This window comes from Castor canadensis, chromosome 5 (assembly GCF_047511655.1).
Source record: "Castor canadensis chromosome 5, mCasCan1.hap1v2, whole genome shotgun sequence".
Taxonomy (NCBI): Eukaryota; Metazoa; Chordata; class Mammalia; order Rodentia; family Castoridae; genus Castor; species Castor canadensis.
Genome location: NC_133390.1, coordinates 90,189,457 through 90,211,147, shown reverse-complemented (window position 1 = coordinate 90,211,147; position 21,691 = coordinate 90,189,457). Strand labels below are relative to the sequence as shown.

Below are 21,691 nucleotides of genomic sequence, written 5' to 3'. Positions count from 1 at the left end.
AAGGAGTACAATTTTTTTATATCTTTGTCTGAGTAAGCCTCTCAAATATTGTGACATTTGCTCCATACTGACCAAAATGTTCTCACCACTTACAGGTTTCAGGAAATGTGTTACAAGGCTTATCTAGCTATTCGGCAACATGCCAATCTCTTCATAAATCTTTTCTCCATGATGCTTGGCTCTGGAATGCCAGAACTACAGTCTTTTGATGATATTGCATATATTCGAAAGACGCTAGCCTTAGATAAAACTGAACAAGAGGCTTTGGAATATTTTATGAAACAAATGAATGATGCACATCATGGTGGCTGGACAACAAAAATGGATTGGATCTTCCACACAATTAAGCAGCATGCATTGAACTGAAATGGTAACTGAGGAACTGAAAACCCAATGTCTGGATTCTACACTGCACTGTTAATAACTGTCAGCAGGCAAAGACTGATTGCATAGGAATTGCACAATCCATGAACAGCATTAGAATTTACAGCAAGAACAGAAATAAAATACTATATAATTTAAATAATGTAAACACAAACAGGGTTTGATAGCACTAAACTAGTTCATTTCAAAATTAAGCTTTAGAATAATGCGCAATTTCATGTTATGCCTTAAGTCCAAAAAAGGTAAACTTTGAAGATTGTTTGTATCTTTTTTTAAAAAACAAAACAAAACAAAAATTCCCAAAATATACAAATGATGGAGAAGGAAAAGAATGATGTTCTATTTGTCTTGCATATGTTTTATGTTTTAAAATATGGATGCAACAAAAAGACCATTATTACATTTAGGTCTAAGTAAACAGAGGTTTATGTTAAATTACAATGAAAAAAATGAAAGTTTCTTATTTTCCCATTGCTGTTCAAATTTACAATTTGAAGTGGGTTTGGTTTTTTTTTAACTCCTTGTTTAATGAAGAAAAATGGTTGGGGTGGAAGGGACTCTTGAGGTTTCACTAGAGACATTTTCTTTTTAATAAATCAAACCTTTTGATGATCTGGGGTCTTATCTGCACAGTTTTAGAAGCAGTCACAAATGAGACCTGTTAGAAGGCAGAGTTTTTTGTTGTTTTGTTTGTTTGTTTTCTTCTGGACAGTATTTACAAGGATCTAACTCTTATTTCCTAGGGAAATTCTGGGCCCCCACAAAGTAAAATAATCATCATAGAAAAGTATGAGCAGGAGTAGTTCTTGTTCCAGAATTGTACAGTATTCACCTTAAGTTGATTTTTCTTCTCCTTTTGCAATTGAACTGAATACATTTTTTCATGCATGTTTTCCAGAAAATAGAAATGAGTATTAATGTTATTAAAAAGATTATTTTTTTTATTAAAGGCTATTTATATTATAGAAACTATCATTAATATATATTCTTTATTTACATAATCTGTCCCATAGTCATGCATTGTTTTGCACCCCAAATTTTTTATTGTTGGTAGCAGCATGGTTAGCTTTTCTCCTGGTCTATAGATGAGGCTCAGGCACTATCCCATTTAAATCAGTAACCAGTATATAACTACTTGAGGAAAGCAGAATGGTCTTCATCCTCTTTTCCTTTTATTCCTTTCTGTTTTCACATGAGTCCCTCATCTTCCATCTCTTTACAGTTGAGAATGGCACAATCATATGAAATTAGTTACCAAAATTAACACAATTTAGACTATCATCCTGATTGCTTCAACCCTTCTGCTGAGGTATTATGCTCATAAATAGTACTTTATAGTATGGGAGAATAGAAACCATAACTTTTTTACCCTTTTAATCTATTTATCCATATCTTGATAATAAAAAGTAGGACATTAAACATGTTAAGATCATTTTCCATTTTCAAGTGGTCAAGTCTTAATTCCATCTTCATTCAGCACAGGACACATTCTTAAACATTTTGAAAAATGCTCACCCCAGATGTAGAAGCTAATGCTAGTCATCACTGTAGAACTGATATTTTACTCAGTATTTGAAATGAATGATTAATGTCCTAGGAAATAGCTTTAGCAAATGTCCAGGTGCCACACCAAAAAAAAAGAAAAGTGCAATAATTTACTGACAGTTTTCTAGATTAGGCATATATTATTGGAGAACAATTTTGTAAAGAGTGCACATTATATACTCTAGTAAAACAGCATCACTTTTAAAGTATTCATCTACAAAATCAGATACCAATAGTAGAAGTCTTGAGTAGTGAACAAGGGACTCTAATACAAATACTCTTAATATCTGGCTACTTTAGAACCCTTAAAGGGCATAATTACTGAAGATTTAGGTACTTCACTAAAGCATGTAAATAGTATTGCCAAGAAGAAAAATAAATTTGAAATTTAAGTGAACTTATTTCTGTAAACTGTCTTGGAATAGTTACACAGAGTTTAAACTGTTTTAAGCAGAAAACCAGATATATCCTTTTGCAACTATAGAAGATTTCATAACTTACTTAAGCTTCACAATTAACATTTTGTGTTATTTAGATATTTGCAGTTGACACATACTAACATCCCAGTCTTTTGTATATCAGGGATTGATTATAGGAAAATTCAGTGAAATGGTACAAAACTTTGATGGTGTAAAATGAAGAATTAACAGAGGACTGTGTTTTACCTAAGTGCCCAAAAAAAAAAAGCCTTGAGCCTCCTTGCACAAAATTTATACTGTTTTTTTTTTTGCATTTTTCCACAATAGTTTAGATAGCTCCCCCACAACCACCCCTCCCCACATACTCCCAGGACCCCTCCACCATTAAAACATACAAGCCACATAGCTTATTTCATCATTTATATTTATTTTCAAGAATTAATTACAACCCAATTCTGTTTGGAGAAGCATAGACAAATTTTGTAAAGAATACAGATTAAACTTAAGAAAGAAATGACAGGTAGTGTTCAGGAAGGCAAAGACCAAAAAGTGAATTGCAAACTACATGGGGTAATTTAGGATCTGTTTCAAGTGAGCAATAATACAGCTGCTTCCAGGTACTTGAATATCAAAGATCAGTACCAAGGGACTGGTCAGTTTCCATAGCTGACCTCCTTGTCATTGAACATGATGTAACTGACTTTTAGTTACACAGTTTCATTTGAAAAATATTCCTTCAGTAATTAGTTTGGAGGGGGAAAAAAGCAAATCTAAAAAAGTAACTTCAAATACATTGTAGCAAATATTCAACTGTTTGAACATCATGCTTTAACTTTTTACCATATTCTCAGCTATACAAAAACATTTATTTTGAAGATTTTTAGACTGCTGTTAATTTGAAATCTGTTAATATTATTGTGGAATTTGTTTTTTTAAAAAAAGATGTTTCTAATTGGATTTTTTTAAAAAGAATGGAATTTGGTTGCTGTTTTATGATACAACCTAAGCTTTTTGTGGTTCTTAGTGTTCTCTGTAAAACTTAGTGTCAGAGTAATCAACTTTGAGGTTTTCCCTTCTATTCTGCTTTATATTACAAGCCCATTAGGAAATGGGAACCTGGTGAATATATAATGAATTGTAAAATATTTTAATGTGTAACTTTTTCAACTGTGAAACTATGACTATTGGTTTTTTGATGAAAACAGCTGCTGATAAAGTATTTTGTGTAAAGTGTAGTTCTTATTAATCAGGAAAATGATAACTTGATTAGACTGTGTATAGCCTCTTGGATTTTATTTTAAATGGATTGGTGATTTTCACACAGGTAAAGCATAGTCCATCTGTGTTCTTCTTCCATCAAAAACTGAGTGATTTGGCATTATTTAAGCAAAAAATTGTAAGCCTATTTTAAAGGTACCATGGAAATCTCACAGCACATAAACTTGGATCTGTTTCTTTAGATAATGATTTTGCAAATCTGTTTAATTCATGTTGTGGTCCATAGCCCGTGTTTGTCAGCTTTTTGGAGAAATTTAATTTCCAGCAGTATGTTAAAGCTAATCTGTTATCTTTTCTGAATATTACAAGTTCCTCTGTTCTCTACGTCTGTACAACCTGCAGACCTGGGCTGGACCCACATACTCAGAAACCACCTTTAACAATTATTTTGATGTCCAAGACCTCACTAAAATACTCAAAGATAATATGTGGTATCATAAATTGTGGTGCTTCTACCATTTAAAGACAACTCTCATGTTGTCATGTTTTGAGATGGAATGTGAAGGGAGGGGGCAGAACAAAGGAGTAGTTTAAGTGAATTGTATTCTTTATATCTGTCCTGCTTGGAGGAGAAGTCTAAAGGAAACTGAATAGTTGTGAGAATGCATTGTGCATACATGAAGGAATTAACTGTCTTACCAAGGATGAGATTGTGAAGGCTGAGCTATAGCATGCACCCTGACAGCATCCTCAGATAGGAACTCTTGGTGATACAATAACACAGCCGGGCTGCTTTTAAAAGTACAACACAAAACCATTTTAATTGTTATATCAAAATTATAAATGGATCTTATGTGCCAAGGCCTGGGAAGCCTGTTTTCTTTCCTTATAAAAAATTATTTTCATTCTCTGAAAAGATAATGGGATTTAGCTTAAAATAACTATGGTCCTGATAAGATTGGATTGGTCAGCTCTACCTCAGAAGGCTTATAGGGAAAAAAATAGATGAGTTACAATTCAATACTTCAGCCTCTCATGTTACAAAAATTTTGCAGAGCACTATATTTTAGGTTTATAGTCAGAATTTACATGCTTTTTTTTTATGGGACAGAAGACATTAAGAAAAAACTGGGGCTAGAATTTAATCTTTTCTCCAGCCATTTGGAAAAGGCTATAGTGCAGAGAGGTTCGTGGTACTAGGTTCTTCGAATTGCCATTTAAAATTCATTCTGTTGTCTTTTCTTCATTATTTGTGCATTTGTTGTGTATATTTTTGCACGCATGCACACATTGCTAACCCTAGTCAAGAGGGATCTTTTATAAAAGGTGTAAACATCTATCAACTTTCTAAAATTCAGAAGAGTTTAGAAATTGTTAGGAGTCTCCCAAGTTAGGAAGCTAGTCTTTAAACTTATTTATTTCTCTCAAGTGTTCCACTCAATTAAGGTTTTGCCCTTCTTTTTTATCAGTGCAGCACCATTCCTTTTGCTTGGTTTTAAATATATTAATATTTCAATCATTCTAGTTAGCAGAAAGTGGCAGATGTAAGCCATAAGAATATTTTCTGACTTAGTTTTTACACAAATATTTAAGGATTTTAAGTGTGGGGGGGAGGGCCAAGTTTAGCCCATTGTGTCTATAATTAGTTAGGTATAACTGACTTTCACTACCAACAGTAGACTCCATTCTTCATGTTGGTAAGTATAGAAAAAGGTTTTAAGTACATTTTGTAAGCCAAGTGGTCTATGACTGCAACCTCATTCAACCTGTCGCTACAATAATTTTGTGAGAGGACCGTGTATATTTTTAAGTATTCTTATTTTTGTTGAGCCCTCTAGGTTAGCAAGCTTCGGTGTTTCATGTTTAAAATATCTTTTACTAAACTCCTTAATTCTAGTGAGTTTCTAAAAATGGTCATTATTGATTTCCTAAGGAAAAGTCCCTTAGCAGATTTTATTTATGTTCCTAAGAACTGTTGGAAAACTCACATTTATCTGATTTATAGAAATATTTTTTGTTAGGGAACCCAAATTCTGTTCTGTTTTGTTTTGTTGGAGTTTTTTGTTTTGATTTTTTTTAAATAGCATCTAGCCATGCAGCCCAAGCTGGCCTCCTGCCTCCACCTCCCAAGTGCTAGGATTACAGGGATACACCACCACACCCATCCCCGAGAACCCAAGTTTTAAATACAATTAATGAATTCTATGTAATTTAAGTCTTTGAACTTGATTTAATTAAGTAAAATCTAAAAGAATGTGTCCTTTTGGAACACAACACTTTGATATCTTGGGGAATATAGCACCACCAAAAGAAGCACTACTGACACATCAAAATGCCTGAAGCTTCAACTTCACTTCGGAGACTTCAGCAAGGAACTTAAGCCACCCTTCTTAGCCCCATTAATTGTAGCAAGTCTGTTTCTTTATATTTTGTTCATTCAATGAATTGAAGTCCTGTGGTATAATGCGCTAGATAGAAAAAAATGTTTCTAATGTTCTTTTAACAATGGCCCAAAAAAGTATTTGACACAGCAAGATGCATGTGTTATTATATTGAGAATATAGAATAATACAGTATCACTAAATTTAAGACCTCTTCCCAGTCTTGCTATTCTTAGCAAGAAGTTTGGCCTGTGACTGCACTTACTGTTTGTGCTTCTCAGAAACTGTCAATGTCTGCTTTTAACTTTGCAGTCTGTAACATCATGCTGTTTATTAAAAAAAGAAGAAGAAAATAACTTTGACTTGTGTCCAAACGATCCTTAGTGTATTATGTAAACAAAAAGCTATGATAATTCTACTTTGCCGTTTCTTTTGCAGAGCAAATCAGTGTTGCTAATAATCAAAATCAAACTAAATTTGAGTTATTTTCAAAAATGACTACAAATACTTGATTGAAAACCTTAAACTATTATGCTGTAAAAGCCCATTTTTCTGCTCTGGTAAAGTAATATTAAAGAAATGTATGTTAACTTCTTTAAAGCATAAAGAATTACATACTTGTATTTTAAGCAGAAATATGTATATACATATGGGTATGAATGTATGTATGCCTAGTTATGGGCAAATGCACTTTTTTTTTTTCCACAAGTCTGCTAAATACCAGTATCTAAAAGTGAAGTTAGGCTGGAAACAAGCTGGTTTATCACTAAACATTGCAAGAGGTAAGGCTGAGCCTTTCTTTGACCAGGAATGCACATGGGGATTGAATATTAAATACTTTTAAACAATTAAACATATCATTGCTTAAATTTTATTCATTTGCCAAATGGCTTGAACTTTAAATTGACTGTTCCCCAACTATAATGTCTCTGTTTCTGGGATGATTCAAGTAGCCACTACCCAAATGGAAAACTGCAGTAATTGAAATGCCCACTTTAGGCTTCAAATTAACAGTTCTGAGTTTGTTAGAGGAGAAAAATCACAAGCATTGCATATTGTTAAGGTGGTAGTCAAATTTACTAAGAAATGGAATAGAGCTGTGTCCTTAATTTAAGAAACCTACAGAATTTCCATTTTCAGAATGATTTAAAATGTGGATGCATGCATATATTTTATTACAGGGAAGTCTTTGGTTTACAAAATAATTTCCCAGAACTTTAAATAGCAAGTTCTGTGCCTTCGGATGTATATTAGCCAAGAGAATGGGGGCAGGGCTGAGAACCTCCTCTCTTCACCCTACCTTGTACCCACTGCACAATGCAGCACAAGGTCTTCTTAACTACTAACATTTTGAACACCTCTACTAGACATCAGGAACTAAGCTAGGTATTTCACATGCCCTACCTTGATTATGTCTTAAAATTAAATAAGGAGGTTAAAGATTTAAAAAGTTGTAACTATGGCCTGCAAACTGAAATGAATCCTACTTTTAGACATATGTTCTCGCCACTATTCCACACAAAAGAGAGGGTGAGACACCAAGATTGTTATTTACTGGTCAGTATTGCTCTACTTAGTTACTCAGTTTATTTGTTTCTTGAAATTAATTTCTAAAAGACATTAAACTGACATAGGATCAAAGCATGGTTTGGTTACACTTACCTATAAAAGTTGTTTCAAAAGTCTCATTCCTTCTATTGTCCATGACTTAAGAATTTTTAGTAAAACAAAAGTTTTTTGTTGACACTGGGGTTTGAATTCATGCTTGCTAGGTAGGCATTCCACCACTTGAGCCACTCCACTAGCCCCTTTTTAAAAAAATTTAAAGATAGTTTGAGGCACATTGGAAAACCGGAGCAGTCTGTTTTCAAGTTGTACTCAACTGAATCTGGAAAGCACTTGCTGGAAGTCTTACTACACCATTATTTAATAATCATGGTTAATTCATTAAAGTGTAGACAACTTGACTATCAATGTGGAACTTTTCTACAATGTGTATTATCTGAGGTGAAAGTTGAAATCAAGTAAGCTTCTCCTTTGAGACACATTTCTAGTCATTTCTTCTCTTCCCACCAGAAGTGCACAAAGAGTAAAACGGGCTTAACGAAAGCATAATTGACTAGAAAAATGTTACTGTAAGAAAAATTACATGGCACATGACAAGGTTAAGTACAAATAACTATGAGCTTACTGAATGTTCCTTGTGTTAAGAATGGTAAAGAAAAATTTAAAAACTATGGCAGGCCTAAGTTTTCTTAAATTTTCTACAGTGTTTGTAGTGAACTGCTCTTCACTAAGAACTTTTTTATGAGGACTGTTTTCACGTGAACTGTACTGCAGAGTTAGGCTGATAATTTGCATGCTCAATAGACTAGACGCCTTCCTCATTGTTTTCATACTAACATGTTCTGGATAAAGCTGATGCTAGATAAAGAATAATGACTTCGAACACATTTTGCTCTGTGCTTCCTTGGTCCATGTGGAAGGAAAGCTGGAGTAGAAAAAATAATGGTGAATTTATCCATATTTATAGAATACATAATGCAGCTTTTTAAAAGTGTTTCTCCACATGAAAATGATACTTAACCCTTTACATGGTTAGCTTGCAAACAGGCATAACTAAGTCTTAAACTGCAGTGTCTGAAGGCCAGTGCTTTAGTTTGGTCACCATTTTAAGCTCTCTGTGCTCCTTCCTTTGCTCTTCCCCATATCCCATACAGTCTGAATTGGTGGTGTCTTGCAAACGGGGGCTCTACCACCTCCCTCCTCTCTGCAGTGCTGTATTTTTCACACAGTCGGGACAGGTGCTGTGTTAATCTCACCATCCCAACAATCAGGGCACCACCAAGCAGAGTCAGTGAAGGCCAAAATAAACAGTGGAAGACAACCATTTGGTCAGGCTTTCTTATGAGAATGACATCTTCAGACCGGCTGTCTGGATTGTAGAAACACACAAAAGGAGTTCCATTTTTGTGATCGAAGAATTCCTTTACGTCCAGAGCACTGTTGAGCAAATCATTCCTATCTTGGTGGCACTTGGGTGTATAAAAGCACTAGGAGTGTGGAGGAGGAAAAAACATAAGGGTGCTGTCACCAATATTGAGTACTTAACAGTTTTAATTGAGAAAACCTTAGGCTAATGCTATGAGTGGGACCTTTCAATGTTGGAAGGTAGTCAAATATTACAGAGCTAATGGCCATTTCCAGGTACTAGGCCAAAAACTTGGTTTGTTACCATATCCATTACGCGCTGGGAGCACTGTGCTAATGGACTATAAAAATGTTTGAGACCTTAGAAATTGTTGCATCCAAAATCAAAAACAGGACACATGATATTAAAATGAGTGCATAATTAAAGACACCAAAGTGTAGCATGACATGATACAAATTTTATAATTAAGTGTAAATATAAGCTCTAAACCATATTAAAAATTAAGTTGTGTAACTTAATTCTTTAAATTTCCTCAAGAAAAACTGCCTGCTTGACTAAAGGTAGGCTGTGAGTGCATTCTAATGTTGCTACTATAGGGAGGAGGAGTTTCTAAAGGGAGACTGCCCATTGCCTGGCTGCAGATCTCAGACACCACATTAGGAAGCTGGAATAAAGCATTTCCTTTGATATATCCCATTTCTCTTCCAACAATGCTTTTATGTTCATTTATCCTGCTTGGACCACTACAAAAATGTTCACTAGAAGGAAACATTTATCCCTGTAGTCTAAATGCTGCGCCCTATCCAGGACAGTCAACCATGGAAGGATGGTGGTAGCAAGAACTCTACATTACCTTGGAGTTTATCTGGACAGCCTCTTCATTATAATGTAGGAGAGCCTTCTGACCTGAATGAGTGAGGTTCACAAACACCTGAAGACACGGGTACTTGCCCTGCACATGGCAGTCCACACCGCAGGTGAAAGCACAGTTCAGCCAGTCCTCCATGATATGTGTGTGGATAGTGGTACAATTCACTTCTTCTCTCTGCATGCTTCAATGCAAAAATATATATATATACATGTTTTTCACCTACTAGAAAATTTAGTTCTGCATTTCTATTGAGGCAGCCCCAGGCATTTGTCCATTTCAAAATGATGTAGGATTGTTATTAATGTAGAAGTCCCATAATGATCAGGAAGTATGGAAGACGTAGAAATGGGATCAACAGCAGCAAATTGCCAAGTTCAATCTCAGCCCCAATCCTACTGGCTTATTTCTCATTGTACCAATCCGAGACTCCCTTAGACTGTGGATTTCAGACTTCAGAATCACCTGAAGGCATTTGTTACATGATGCATCTGTTAAATGTAGATTCCAGGGCCTCCATCCTAGAGATTCTGGCTCAAGTCTGAGTTGAGGCTGGGGAATTTTGTATATTTAATGGTATTTAATAGTATCTGGAGAGACCACCTCTGAGTAATGTTCCTGTACCACCAAGAATTACATTGGGAATTATCTCTCGTATTTCATCATCTTGAGATATACCCACAGGCTTGTCCTGATGAAAACATGGCTTTGGAAGGAGTACCACAGCCTGCAGAAGGTACAATTTCATATACCCACTGTGCTTCAGAGAGTCAAAGAGTCAAATGCAAGCATGTAGGGATTCTCTATTAGAATATTTACCTTGTTTTTGCAGTCAGTAAGTTCCTTAAACTCAGGAGCTATATCCTATTCGTCTTTATGCCCCTTGAACCATAAGGCACACTGCCTCTCACAAGCTAGATGCACCATAAGTGTTGCACTCAATTAAATTTTACTTAGAAAACAATCCTTGAGGATTTGCATAGGTACCACACACACAGAATGTCCTAGATGCTACAGAAGTGGTGAACAGAGCTCCTGCCATAAAGAACTGGTGGTGGTGTTGAGAAAGGACCTACATATGTGAAATAATTTGAGAATAAGTCAGAGGTGATGTAAATGAGGGTGAGGAAATGCTGAGAACAGCTCCTCATGTATCCTTCACTCACATCTAGGTGGGCCTCTGTGTTTATTTCCTTTATTTTTTGCTTAAACAAGAAGTTGGATCAGCAATCTTTACAGTCATAGTGCATTCTCATTAATATCATTCATTGACTATAAACATTTTTCTTACTAATTTAATAAACTTGAGGCATACTATATGGTTTAACCTGACCTCAAGGCCCGGGGCATAAAAATCACTGGAGGTGGAGAGCAAGAGATATGATGGTGGAAGTGATATTAGAGTGCTGTGGCATGAGGTGTAAGAGGGACTTGACCTGCTATTTCTGGTTTCAAAGATGGAGAGGATGGACCACACAAGCCAGGAGTGGGGACAGCCAGGACAAGCTGGAAAGAAAGAGGAAACAGATTCTCTGGAGCCTCCAGAGAAGAATGTGGCCCAGCTGACACCTTGATGTCAGCCTAGTGACACTTGTGTCAGGCTTTGGACCTACAGAAATGCAAGGTGATAAGCTTGTGTTAAGTCCCCATGCTTATGGTAACTTGTTACAGCAGCATAGAAAAGCAATATGGATACTGTTAAAATAAAATTACTGCAGTTCTCCAAAACAAAGTAAAGAGCAGTCCCTGGAGGAGGCCTAAGAAAACTGTTGGGCAAATGAAAATTACAAAACTGGAAAATAAAGTTCTTTCATAGGTTTAGCTCTGGCCTACTTTTCATCACTAAATTATCTATTTAAGCTAGGCATTTTGAAATACTATTTTAGAATTGCCTTAAGAGACCTTAAGTTCTCTAAATCTAAACCAAGTACAAACTAACTGTGATTTGAATCTCTCTTGGATTTCAGAAAGTCCCCATGTAGAGTATGACATCCTGCTCTATGTACAAGGACCAGGCCAGAGCCTTCCAGGTGGAACCAAGGATATATTTAGGGTTGAAAAATGACTATGTTGCTCCAATAGCATCATGTGTCTATTTGTCTACTGCTGTGATAAAATCCACAGTTTGAGTGGAAGGTGAGGGCTGTTGAACTCAGGGCCTCACATTCGCTAAGCACCTACCACCTAAGTCACAGCCCAGTTCTTTAGCTTTTAGTTTGTTTTCCAGATAGGTCTTATACTTTTACCCAGACAAGCCTCAGACTTCAATCCTCCTACCCCTACCTCCTGTGCAGCTGGGATTCCAGGTGTGAGCCATGATGCCTGGCTTTACCCAAGCCTTGTTAACGATTATCTTCTGTGGAAAACCTTCTCTCTAAGATGGTTCAAGATGATGAGGCATGAACGCTGGCCACCCTTACGCATTCACTTAATTACTTTAACCAAACAATTTTGAGAAATGCTTAGATAAGTAAAACTTATTTGAACAACAGTTTGATGCTGACCTACAGCAGACATCCTTAAACCATCTCTCAAATATACCACATATTTTAAAAAAAATCTGACCCAGCCACATGCGCACACAAGCACTCATTTATTCAATGTATATGGATAAATGTAACATGGCTGTATGTATAAAAATACATAGACAAGGAAAATTGAATAATAGGAAAAGGAGGAGAAAAAGCTAGAATGAACTCGGGAGTAAAATACAAACCTCTAATTGAACAGCTGTTGGACCTTATAGTTAAGAGAACCAAGCTACAAATCTGGCTGTGAGCTTCCTAGCAGCCAAAACAATAAAGAAAATACAACTAGATGCAAGATTCCTTTATCTATTGAGTAAATGTAAGCTTATTGATAAAAAGCAGAACAATTTATCCTGGTATTTATACCAGAGAGAAAATTCCCCTTTTAATAGTGACACTCTGTACTATAGTGGATGGTGACCTCTACCTTTCCCCTTAACACTGGTAACCAAGGGATGGCAGGAGCTGAATATGAAAATAACAAAAGTAGGACACTCCATTTTCTATGATCTTTCTATCACGTTTCCCGCACTGGAATCCTCTCCCCTAGGACTTCTGCTGCTCTCTGGATGTCCAAAGTGAAAGCATCTCTCGCTTTTACATGTACTTGATAAGGTGGAAACTAATACTCACTGAGCAACTATTATGTACCAAGCAGACACTGTCAAATTCAAAAACTTTGATTCTGTTCACCCAGAAGGTACAGCATTTCCCTGGGAAATCAACATTTTAAAGGGAGAATGTGTGACCTGAATGAATATCCAATTTGTAGATTATGGATAAAGGTATATGTGAATTATGAGATTTGGGAAGCGGGAGTGAAGAAATATATTCCACTTTCTTACCACCTTGTTCTCTACACCGAGCTTCTTCCCTGCATGAATGGAGACACAGATGATTGCATCTTCCCTGTCCTAGACTACTGTCAGGAGGTCCAAGAATGGAGAAACCATGGTCAGCCTTCCCCCTTTGCCTGGGCCTCATCGACTTGGAAACTATAGCCTTTGTGTCTCTTTCTTACCTGAGCATGAAAGGCTTCAGAGTGGTTGTTCCAAGCAAGAAGAACATAGGACTGAGAAGCCCATCATTGCAAACCCCAGCAACATGGCTCAGTCCTCCCCAGCACTGAACGGCAGCTTCTTGTGCACATCTGGAGGGTCTCTATGGCTGTGATCTCTGTATCTCCTCCTCCTTGAGGTAGCAAGGGCTGTCCTTTTGGGGGTGGGGGGGAGATATTGTGATAAGCTCATAAAGAATTTACATTTACAAACATGGGAGCAGAGGAATAATCCCATTTGCAGCCACCCGAGGAGCATGAACAGGTTCAGTACAACATAAGCTCCCATGTTCAGAGCTTGGTAAAAAGTCCATAGAAATAAGCTAAAATGATGTGTTACTGGATATCTTTAACAAGACAAAGGACTGTTGTGTCTGGTGGAAGTCTTTGGAGATCTGTTTAATCAATGACTACCAAAGAATCACCTACGTGTAGCTTTCATTTATTTTATGTAAATGAGTGTTGTCAACTGATTTATCTTTCAGGGATAGTGCATATCCTTTCCTAAAATACTTTTTACCTTCTCTCTTGAATTCCACACGGAAAGCCTGGTTAGAAAGGCTCACATGTGGAGTTAGCAGCTCCCAAAACAGTAGGTTCCTCTTGTTCACTCCTGTTCACTGGGGAGAGGCCACATGTCCACCCCTGGGCATTCTCACAGCCCAGTCTACTCAGATACAAAGCTCCTCTGCCTCCCCCTGCTTCTCCTCCCTGCCTAGGCTCTGCATGGGTGTCCCTCATTTCTTTTCTCCTCTTGGCTCTGCCTGAAAACCTGCTGTAGCAAAGGCTGTGATAAATTCCCTCACAGTTGTGTGTCTAGTGAACAGTAAAGTCCAAGGCAAAGGTCACAAACTGGAGGCCCATGGACTGTACCCTAGCCCATGCATGTGTTTTGTTTGGCCTTCTCTCTGGGGTTGGTTTTGGGATTTTTTTTTTTTTAATGTGGGATTAATTACTAACACTTTAAAACCATGACATTACTCATAAATGCTGATTTGTGCCTTTGAAAACATCACAGGCTCCACATTCCTGCATTTAAGCAGCTGGCCAAGCCTTGCAGCAGCTCCCCCTGTGGACAGGGCTGCGTTCTCTGGTTTGCCACAGTCCTAAACTTCTTAAGTTAAGTGCCACTGATTTGGCAGTTCCTTGCTCAAGCAGCAGCCATTTGAGTCCCAGTGATATTTCCATTTTAAGAGACTTTATGAAATATAAGCCAAACAAATGCAGCTCTAATTCTCAGGCTCCATCAAGCCTAAAAAGCTTACTAAATTTTGAAGCAAAGCCAAAAAAGAAAAAACTCCTCTTAAAGAAATTGCTACTTGTTGCTTTCCAAAATCATATATCACACCTAATCCCTCTCCCTTACTCTTTCCAACAGCATCTGAAGACAGTGAAGAGTTGGGGAATGTTGGGGAATCAAGGTCATCCTGGGAGCCTGTACCCAGAAATCCTGACCTGGGAGAATAGCAGCACTCCATGGTTAATATCATCTCGAAATCTGAGGACCTGGTGTGGGTGGCTTTAATCTCCCTTCATACTTTACTCTTCCTCTATCATCCCCTCGTCAGACAATGGAAACATAAAAAAAATTATAATCTATCAACAAATCTGATCCAGTGTTCAAGGACAGAGTCTTGGCCCTAACGTGAGGTTTGGATATTTTCTGTAGTTTTCAACACCCAGCCCCCTCACCGTCCTCTGTGCTCTCACACAGCACTGTGGTTGCTCTGTATTATAAGGTCTCCTTGAAGTGTATTGTAAGGTAGCCTTGGAATCCATGGGTGACGACACTCATGATGAGGTCTTTGTCATTTCTAATACATTCACTAAACATACCTAAATACAATGGTATGTGACATGAAACTGGCAGAACCTGTCAGAGTCTGGTCTGATATAGAAGTAAGACAGCCAGAAACATCATAGACCAGACTTCCCATTTCTATACTATTTCCACTTTGTTCCAAGGCCTTATGAGAAATTGACAACCACACAAATCCTTTGTAAAGAAGCTTATTTCGTGTTTGCTCTTTTAATAATATGATCATTAAAAGTTAACATATAGACATATTTTCATAATTATAAAAGTAATAGGCTTCTGTTTCAGACTACATTCACTCTAATTGCAAATAGCTAAGAATTCTGGACAAAGCTTAAAAATAAAGATTTGGAAAAAAAAATCAAAACACAAAAAGTACATAAAATGGAAGCCCAAAGCCTGGCGGGGTGGTTCACACCTGTAATCCTGGCATGTAGGAAACTAAGGCAGGAGGATCACAAGTTTGAGGACAGCCTGGGAGAGACCCAAAAGGGGAAAGTGATGGAAGTAAAGTTTTACCTTCAAGGCATTTGAGAACTAGGTAAATTTGAACTTCAATCTCACACAGTTTGTGGGCTCACAAAGACAGGAAACAAAGCCCAGGGCCTCACCAAGTTATAAAATTTAATATACCATTCAGCTGGAGTTGGAGCCCCAAGGTACCTAAGACTCAGTGTTAAAGTAGAAATAACACACAGAGACACCCCATAGGAGATGCAAGGAGAATACCTCTCAAAATTTGACACCCAGTAGAGGAAGAAAATTGTAATCGCCCCTGAAATTTTATAACTAAGGACATCCTCAGGAGAATTTTTAATCTGTTATTGTTTTGATTTGCTTGTTTGTTTGTTTATGACAAAATCTCACTATGTAGCCCAGGCTGGCCTCAACTTGAAATCCTTCTGCCTCAGCCTCACTGTAGTCCCTAGTGCAGGCCCCCACCACCACACATGGCAAAGTTTGCAGTCTGAATTTATACTACCTGGGTATTCCAAAAACCTCAAGCTAAGAAGTAAGTTTAATGTTTTCTCAAGTAGGTAGTGCCCTTTACCACCTTGCAGAAACATATCCATACCTCCTCTGTGGGAACCTTCCAGGAACTTAGGACTTCAAAGAATACCATAAATTTCCAAGAAGTATGTGTCTACATTCAAAAATCATAAGACACACAAGGAATGAAGGGCCTCTGAATACAAAAAGGTAAACAACAGAATTAGAGCCCCAAAAATTCAGATTTTGGAAAGAATATAAAATACGTATTTATGATATTTAAAGAAATAAAGTTTATAAACTATCAAGAGTTAGACACTCTAAAATATGACCAAGCTAATATTAAAAAGAACCAAATAGAATTTCTTGAAATGAAAATTAAATTAATTAAAAGTAAAAAATTTAATGAACAGATTTAACAGTCAATTGGATACATCTGAAAAATAGCCAAAGTATAATACAGACAGATCTTTCCACAGAAAATGTCAGAGATGTGAAGAGACATGAAAGATATTTTGAAAATGTCTAACATGATATGTAGGCAGAATTCCAAATTTCAAACAGTAGTCAGAAGCAATATTTTAAATGAAAAAATCAAATTTCAAAATTGATGAAGGGCCCAGTCTGATGACTCCAGAAGCCCTATGACATAAAATAAAAAGAAATCCACACCTAGACACATTCACAGATATATTACACAGCCACACAGATAAGAAAGAAAAATAGGATCAGCCAGAGAAAGAGACAGATTACCTTCAAAAGACTGATGAGCTGAGAGCTTACTTCTTCCTCTCTAGCAAGAATGGAAGCCAGAAGACAGGAACATCGTCAGTATACTGAGAGAAAGTAAATACAAAATTCTATGCCTAACCAAAAATCTCTCAAGCCTAAGTATGAAATAAAGACACTTTAGGCACACATAAAACTGAGTTTGCCCTCAATAGACTCTAAAGGAAAAGGTCAAGTATTTACTTTAGGCAGAAGAAATCCAGGTGGCTGAACTGAGATTTAACAGAAATTAAAAAGAAATATAGGAGTAAATAAAAGATAAATCAGGCGTCAGCTAGGATTACAGCTGTGATCCTAGCTACTTGGGATGCTGAGATCAGGAGGATCAAGGTTTGAGGCCAGCTCAAGCAAATAATTCCTGAGACCCCCATCTCCAAAATAACCAGAACTAAATGGACTGGAGGTGTGGCTCAAGTGGTAGAGCGCCTGCTTTGCAAATGCAAAGCCCTGAGTTCAAACCCCAGTCCCACCAAAGCAGAAAAAAGATAAATGACAAGATCATATAATGTAGAGTGGGGAACAGTGTTACTGTGTTCTGAATGCCTGGTATTTGGGTGGGGGGTGGTGAGGATAAAGGTATTTGAATTCATTGTGATAAGTTCAAGTCTACATGCTAAAATATCTGAAGTAGCCCTTAAAAGAGAAACAAAATCAGGCAAAGTGCAACAAAAAGCAACCTGATAGGAACCTCATGATTCTAAAAGCTTTATTAGCCTGAGTGCAGTGGCTCACACCTGTAATTCTAGCTACTGGGGAGTCAGAGATCGAGAAGATCACAGTTTGAGGCCAGTCCTGGCATAACATTCATGTCCTGATCTCAACCAATTGAAAAAAACTGGGTGTGATATGGTGTATCTGTCATCCTAACCACTCCAGAGGCATAAATAGGAGGGTCATGGTACAGGCCAGCCCTGGAATAAACTTGAGACTCTATTCAGAAAAGAACTAAACCAAAAAGGGCTGGGAGGGAGTGGCTCAAATGGTAGACAGCGTGCCTAGCAAGCCTAAGGCCCTGAGTTCAAGCCCCATTTCCACCACCAAAAAAAAAAAATAATAATAACGTTATTAGAAGTAAAAGACAGTATAGCAACATTGATTGAAGCTTCAGTCTACCTGGAAGATACAATTCTAATTTGTCTATATCTTTACCTCATCAACAGAACTATAAGGAAAAACTGTCAAATAATGAGAAATATTTACATACTCTCAGTAACTGATAGCTCATTCAGACAAATCAGTAAGGAAACAGATTTGAGGACACAATTAACAAGTTTTAGCTAAATGATAAATATAGACTATGTCCTCTGCAAAACACACAAAGCATTCATGGAACATTTATGAGTCCTGACCACAACTTAGTCATAAAAAAATCATCAACAAATGTAATAGGATCATGAATGTAATATTCATTTTATATGCACATCGTACAAGATTTAGAAAATACAGAAAAGTCCAAGGAAGAGAACAAAGTCACCCACAGTTCTACCACTTATGGGTCATTACATTCATTTGCTGGGTTCTTCTTGTCTTTCTCTATACTTCTATACTATTTTAAATGAATTAAATCACACTAGATGTAGTTTGGTTTTTTTGTTTATTTTGGCAGTATTGGGAGGTTGAACTCAGAGCCTCACACTTGCTAGGCAGGCTTTCTTCCACTTGAGCCACTGCACCAGCCCTTTTTGCTTTAGCTATTACTAAAATAGGGTTTTCTATGCCCAGGCCAGCCTGGACTACAATCTTCCTGTTTGTGCTTCCTCATGTAGCTTGCATGATGGGCACATGCTACAGAGCCCGGCCATTAGTTGAGATGGGGTCTTGAGAAATTTTTGCCTAGGTTGGCCTCTAAACACAATCCTCACAATGTTCATCTCCCAAGTAGCTAAGATTATAAGACGAGCCACTGCACACAACTAGTTTTTAGTCTTGTATTTATCACTTAATTTCCTATGTCATTAACAATTGTTTGTAACCTTTTCTTGGCTACATAATGTTCCATCAATGAGATATGCCAGAGTTTCCTTAACCATGTCCTTACACTTGATTTTTACTGGGTTGTCTCTGGTTTTCTGAGGGTATAAACAACCCTGCAATTAACACTTTGGTATTGGCAAGGACCTTTCATCCAAAGACTCAAAGCACTGAAGAATGATCAAATTTGCTCTCTGTAAGTAAGATGAGTAAAAGGCATTTTTATTCCTTTCAGCCAGGAATACCTCTTCACTTCTAACCTGTGCACTTACCTTGAGATCTTTATTCATAGTCAAGGCAGTGTTCACTCTGCCTTGATGTCTTCCTGCACATAGGATGACTTTCCCATCAGACAGGGAACAACACTTTGCTATAGGCAGTTTCTGGCACAGACCTAGGCAAACTGATTACAAAATTGGGGGAGGCCTGGCGAAAATCAGCAGCCTCTCATCTAACACTTAAACTTGTGCAAGAAGTGTTCCCTAGAAAATTCATCTGACACTTATGTCACATATGTATGTAACATACTGAATTAATATTTCCCCATAATCTGCAATGAAGACTTTGGTAATTGTTTTTACCCTTCTATTTTTAATCACAAAATTATTTAACAACTCCTTTTGCAATAGCAAATGAAGTTGAGTAGGGCAGCATGGTTCATCAAGTTCACAAGAGGAAAGAGCGACAATCTGTGCATTTCAGAAATGAACATGAGATATGCTGCTTTCAGGACAACACAACTACCTTTCTATCTAGTTAATTACATTACGACTGGGGCATTAAAACTTGCCTGTTTGCATGTTTGTCATTTGATCTTTTCCCATTCAGTGATTTGCTTTAATTGTCTGCTCACAAAAGCATTAGTTCATTTCTAGGAGAAAGACTCTACTCCTCCTGCATTCTCACTCCCAAATACCACAAGCATAATTAAGGGCAATGTACATGGGTAAACACGATGACCACTATAGTAGTCAATGTTTCTTTTCTCAGCTCTCAGCTCCACTTGTTAAGCCACTAATAAATCACCCAAGTTTCCAAATAGCACACAAACTTGGCCATGAAGTATACCCCTGCCAAGAATATGCTAGCACACTTTTACAATATCATTTCTCAAATGCCCTCTGGCATTGCTCTTCTCTGCATTTGGGTGCCTGCTTCTGACTGCCTGGTTGCCCTAACCCTAGGGTCCTCAGCAGGGGCTCCCCCTCACTAAAGGCTCTGCTTTGCACTCCCCTGAAAAGAAAGGGTCCTGAAGATAATCTGTCTCACTTTCCCCCTTAAAGGGTAGAGCTGGATGCTTAATACAATAGCTAAATGCACACAAAATATACTGACCTAGTTAGAGTTCGTGTGTGTCACTGATATAGAGTATATAGGGACTCCCCATATCTCCATTCCACAGATAAGAAGGTGAGGCAGAGACAGTGACCTGCCCAGAGTCACATAGCTGCTTTAGTGACGGAGTGGGCATTTCAACCCAGGGCGGTAACATCAAGGCTTCACCAATGGGACCAAATGCTGGTATCATTTCCTCATTCCTTCATTCAACTATTTATTGAGCACCAACTATGTGCTGAGCAATGTTCCCGTGCTGGGATACAGTTTTAAAAGGGACCTGGTCTCTAAGAACTTGAAATCTAGAAGAGGAATTCAATAAGAAAGGATACAGCCCCCAGGATATTACTGTTGCTGGGAAGCCTCCAGGGTACCAAGGAGGCAAATGAGTATCCTCCAAGCTCAAAGACCAAACTCAAGCTCCAAGCTCCTTATGCCCCCTCTTCTAACCTCTGTTCAGCAAGATGCCCCTTATAGGCTGTGAGATTCTGGTGGCGACTCACCTCCCCTGGTGCCTCCGGCTGCCCTGGAGTGTAATTTGAATGGGGATGCTGAACGGCCGCATGAGACCTGGAGACTGGACAAAATGGACTCCTCTCACTGAGTCATGCCCTCTAAGGGCATGAGAAGGTGAAGCTCAAGCATCAACGGAAATGGAGTCCCAGAGGGAGTCCCCAGCCCCTAGTGCAGCAACAGCCATCAGAAGCACTGGTGCCTCCAGGGCTGCCAGCCTGCTAGAACCTTCCTGGAGAGGTGGGGACTCAGGGAAGCCTGCTGGGTGGCTCTGCAGATTGCTGGCAGGTACAGCCGTGAGCCCTAGAACTGAAGAAGAACCTGCAGGGCTCTCTACAGCCATGCTTCTTGCCTGTTGTTGCCCAATGCAAGCCACCACCTTAGCACCTGTGTTTCCGCTCCAGCAGCCAGGTGCATCGTCATAGAGACCTAAGTGCTTGGGGAAGTCTGAGGCCCAAGAGACATCTGCTAATTGGAGAGGGACACACTTAGTGCACAGTTCATAAGAAGAAGGAATGTTTTGTCCTGACCATGTTTCCTTTTTTCACAAATTGTCTGTAGGAGTACAAATGCAGAGAACAGCTTTTCTGGTTAATTGCATGTTCTGATTAAAAGAATTAGCTTTTATCTCATACATGACCTCCCAACTTTTCAAGGCTCGAAGGGCCATAAGATAACTCACCATTAAACTATCTCAAAGTTAACACTCAGGAGATTGAGACAGGAGGACTGCCAGTTCCAGGCCAGCCTGCGCTGCATAGCAAGACCCTGTCACAACTAATAATAATAACCTCAAAGTTAAGAAACAACTATTTCTTAAATACCATTTCTCTGTCTTTGATGACTTAAAAGGAATTTGGAAATCTTTCAAAATTCTCAAGATCGTGAACATCTATAATTATTATACAGTATTGTAGTTTACTGAGCTGTTGTTGATAGAATACC

General features: G+C 37.9%; 2 protein-coding genes across 2 annotated transcripts in view; one reads left to right on the top strand and one right to left on the bottom strand.

Moving 5' to 3' along the window:
• The window catches only part of Pik3ca (phosphatidylinositol-4,5-bisphosphate 3-kinase catalytic subunit alpha), a 75,900-nt gene extending 69,597 nt beyond the window's left edge, over positions 1-6,303 (top strand). Inside the window, exon 21 of the mRNA XM_074073724.1 lies at positions 96-6,303. Coding sequence (XP_073929825.1) covers positions 96-366 — 271 coding nt within the window. The 3' untranslated portion in view covers positions 367-6,303. The remainder of the gene's footprint in view (positions 1-95) is intronic.
• On the bottom strand, positions 4,852-21,037 carry Kcnmb3 (potassium calcium-activated channel subfamily M regulatory beta subunit 3). The gene is given in 5 exon segments (XM_020168619.2): positions 4,852-9,000; positions 9,733-9,931; positions 13,297-13,345; positions 13,348-13,487; positions 20,737-21,037. Coding segments are annotated over 5 exon segments (831 nt in total). The 5' UTR covers positions 20,799-21,037; the 3' UTR covers positions 4,852-8,619.
• Between the last annotated feature and the right edge of the window lie 654 nt (positions 21,038-21,691).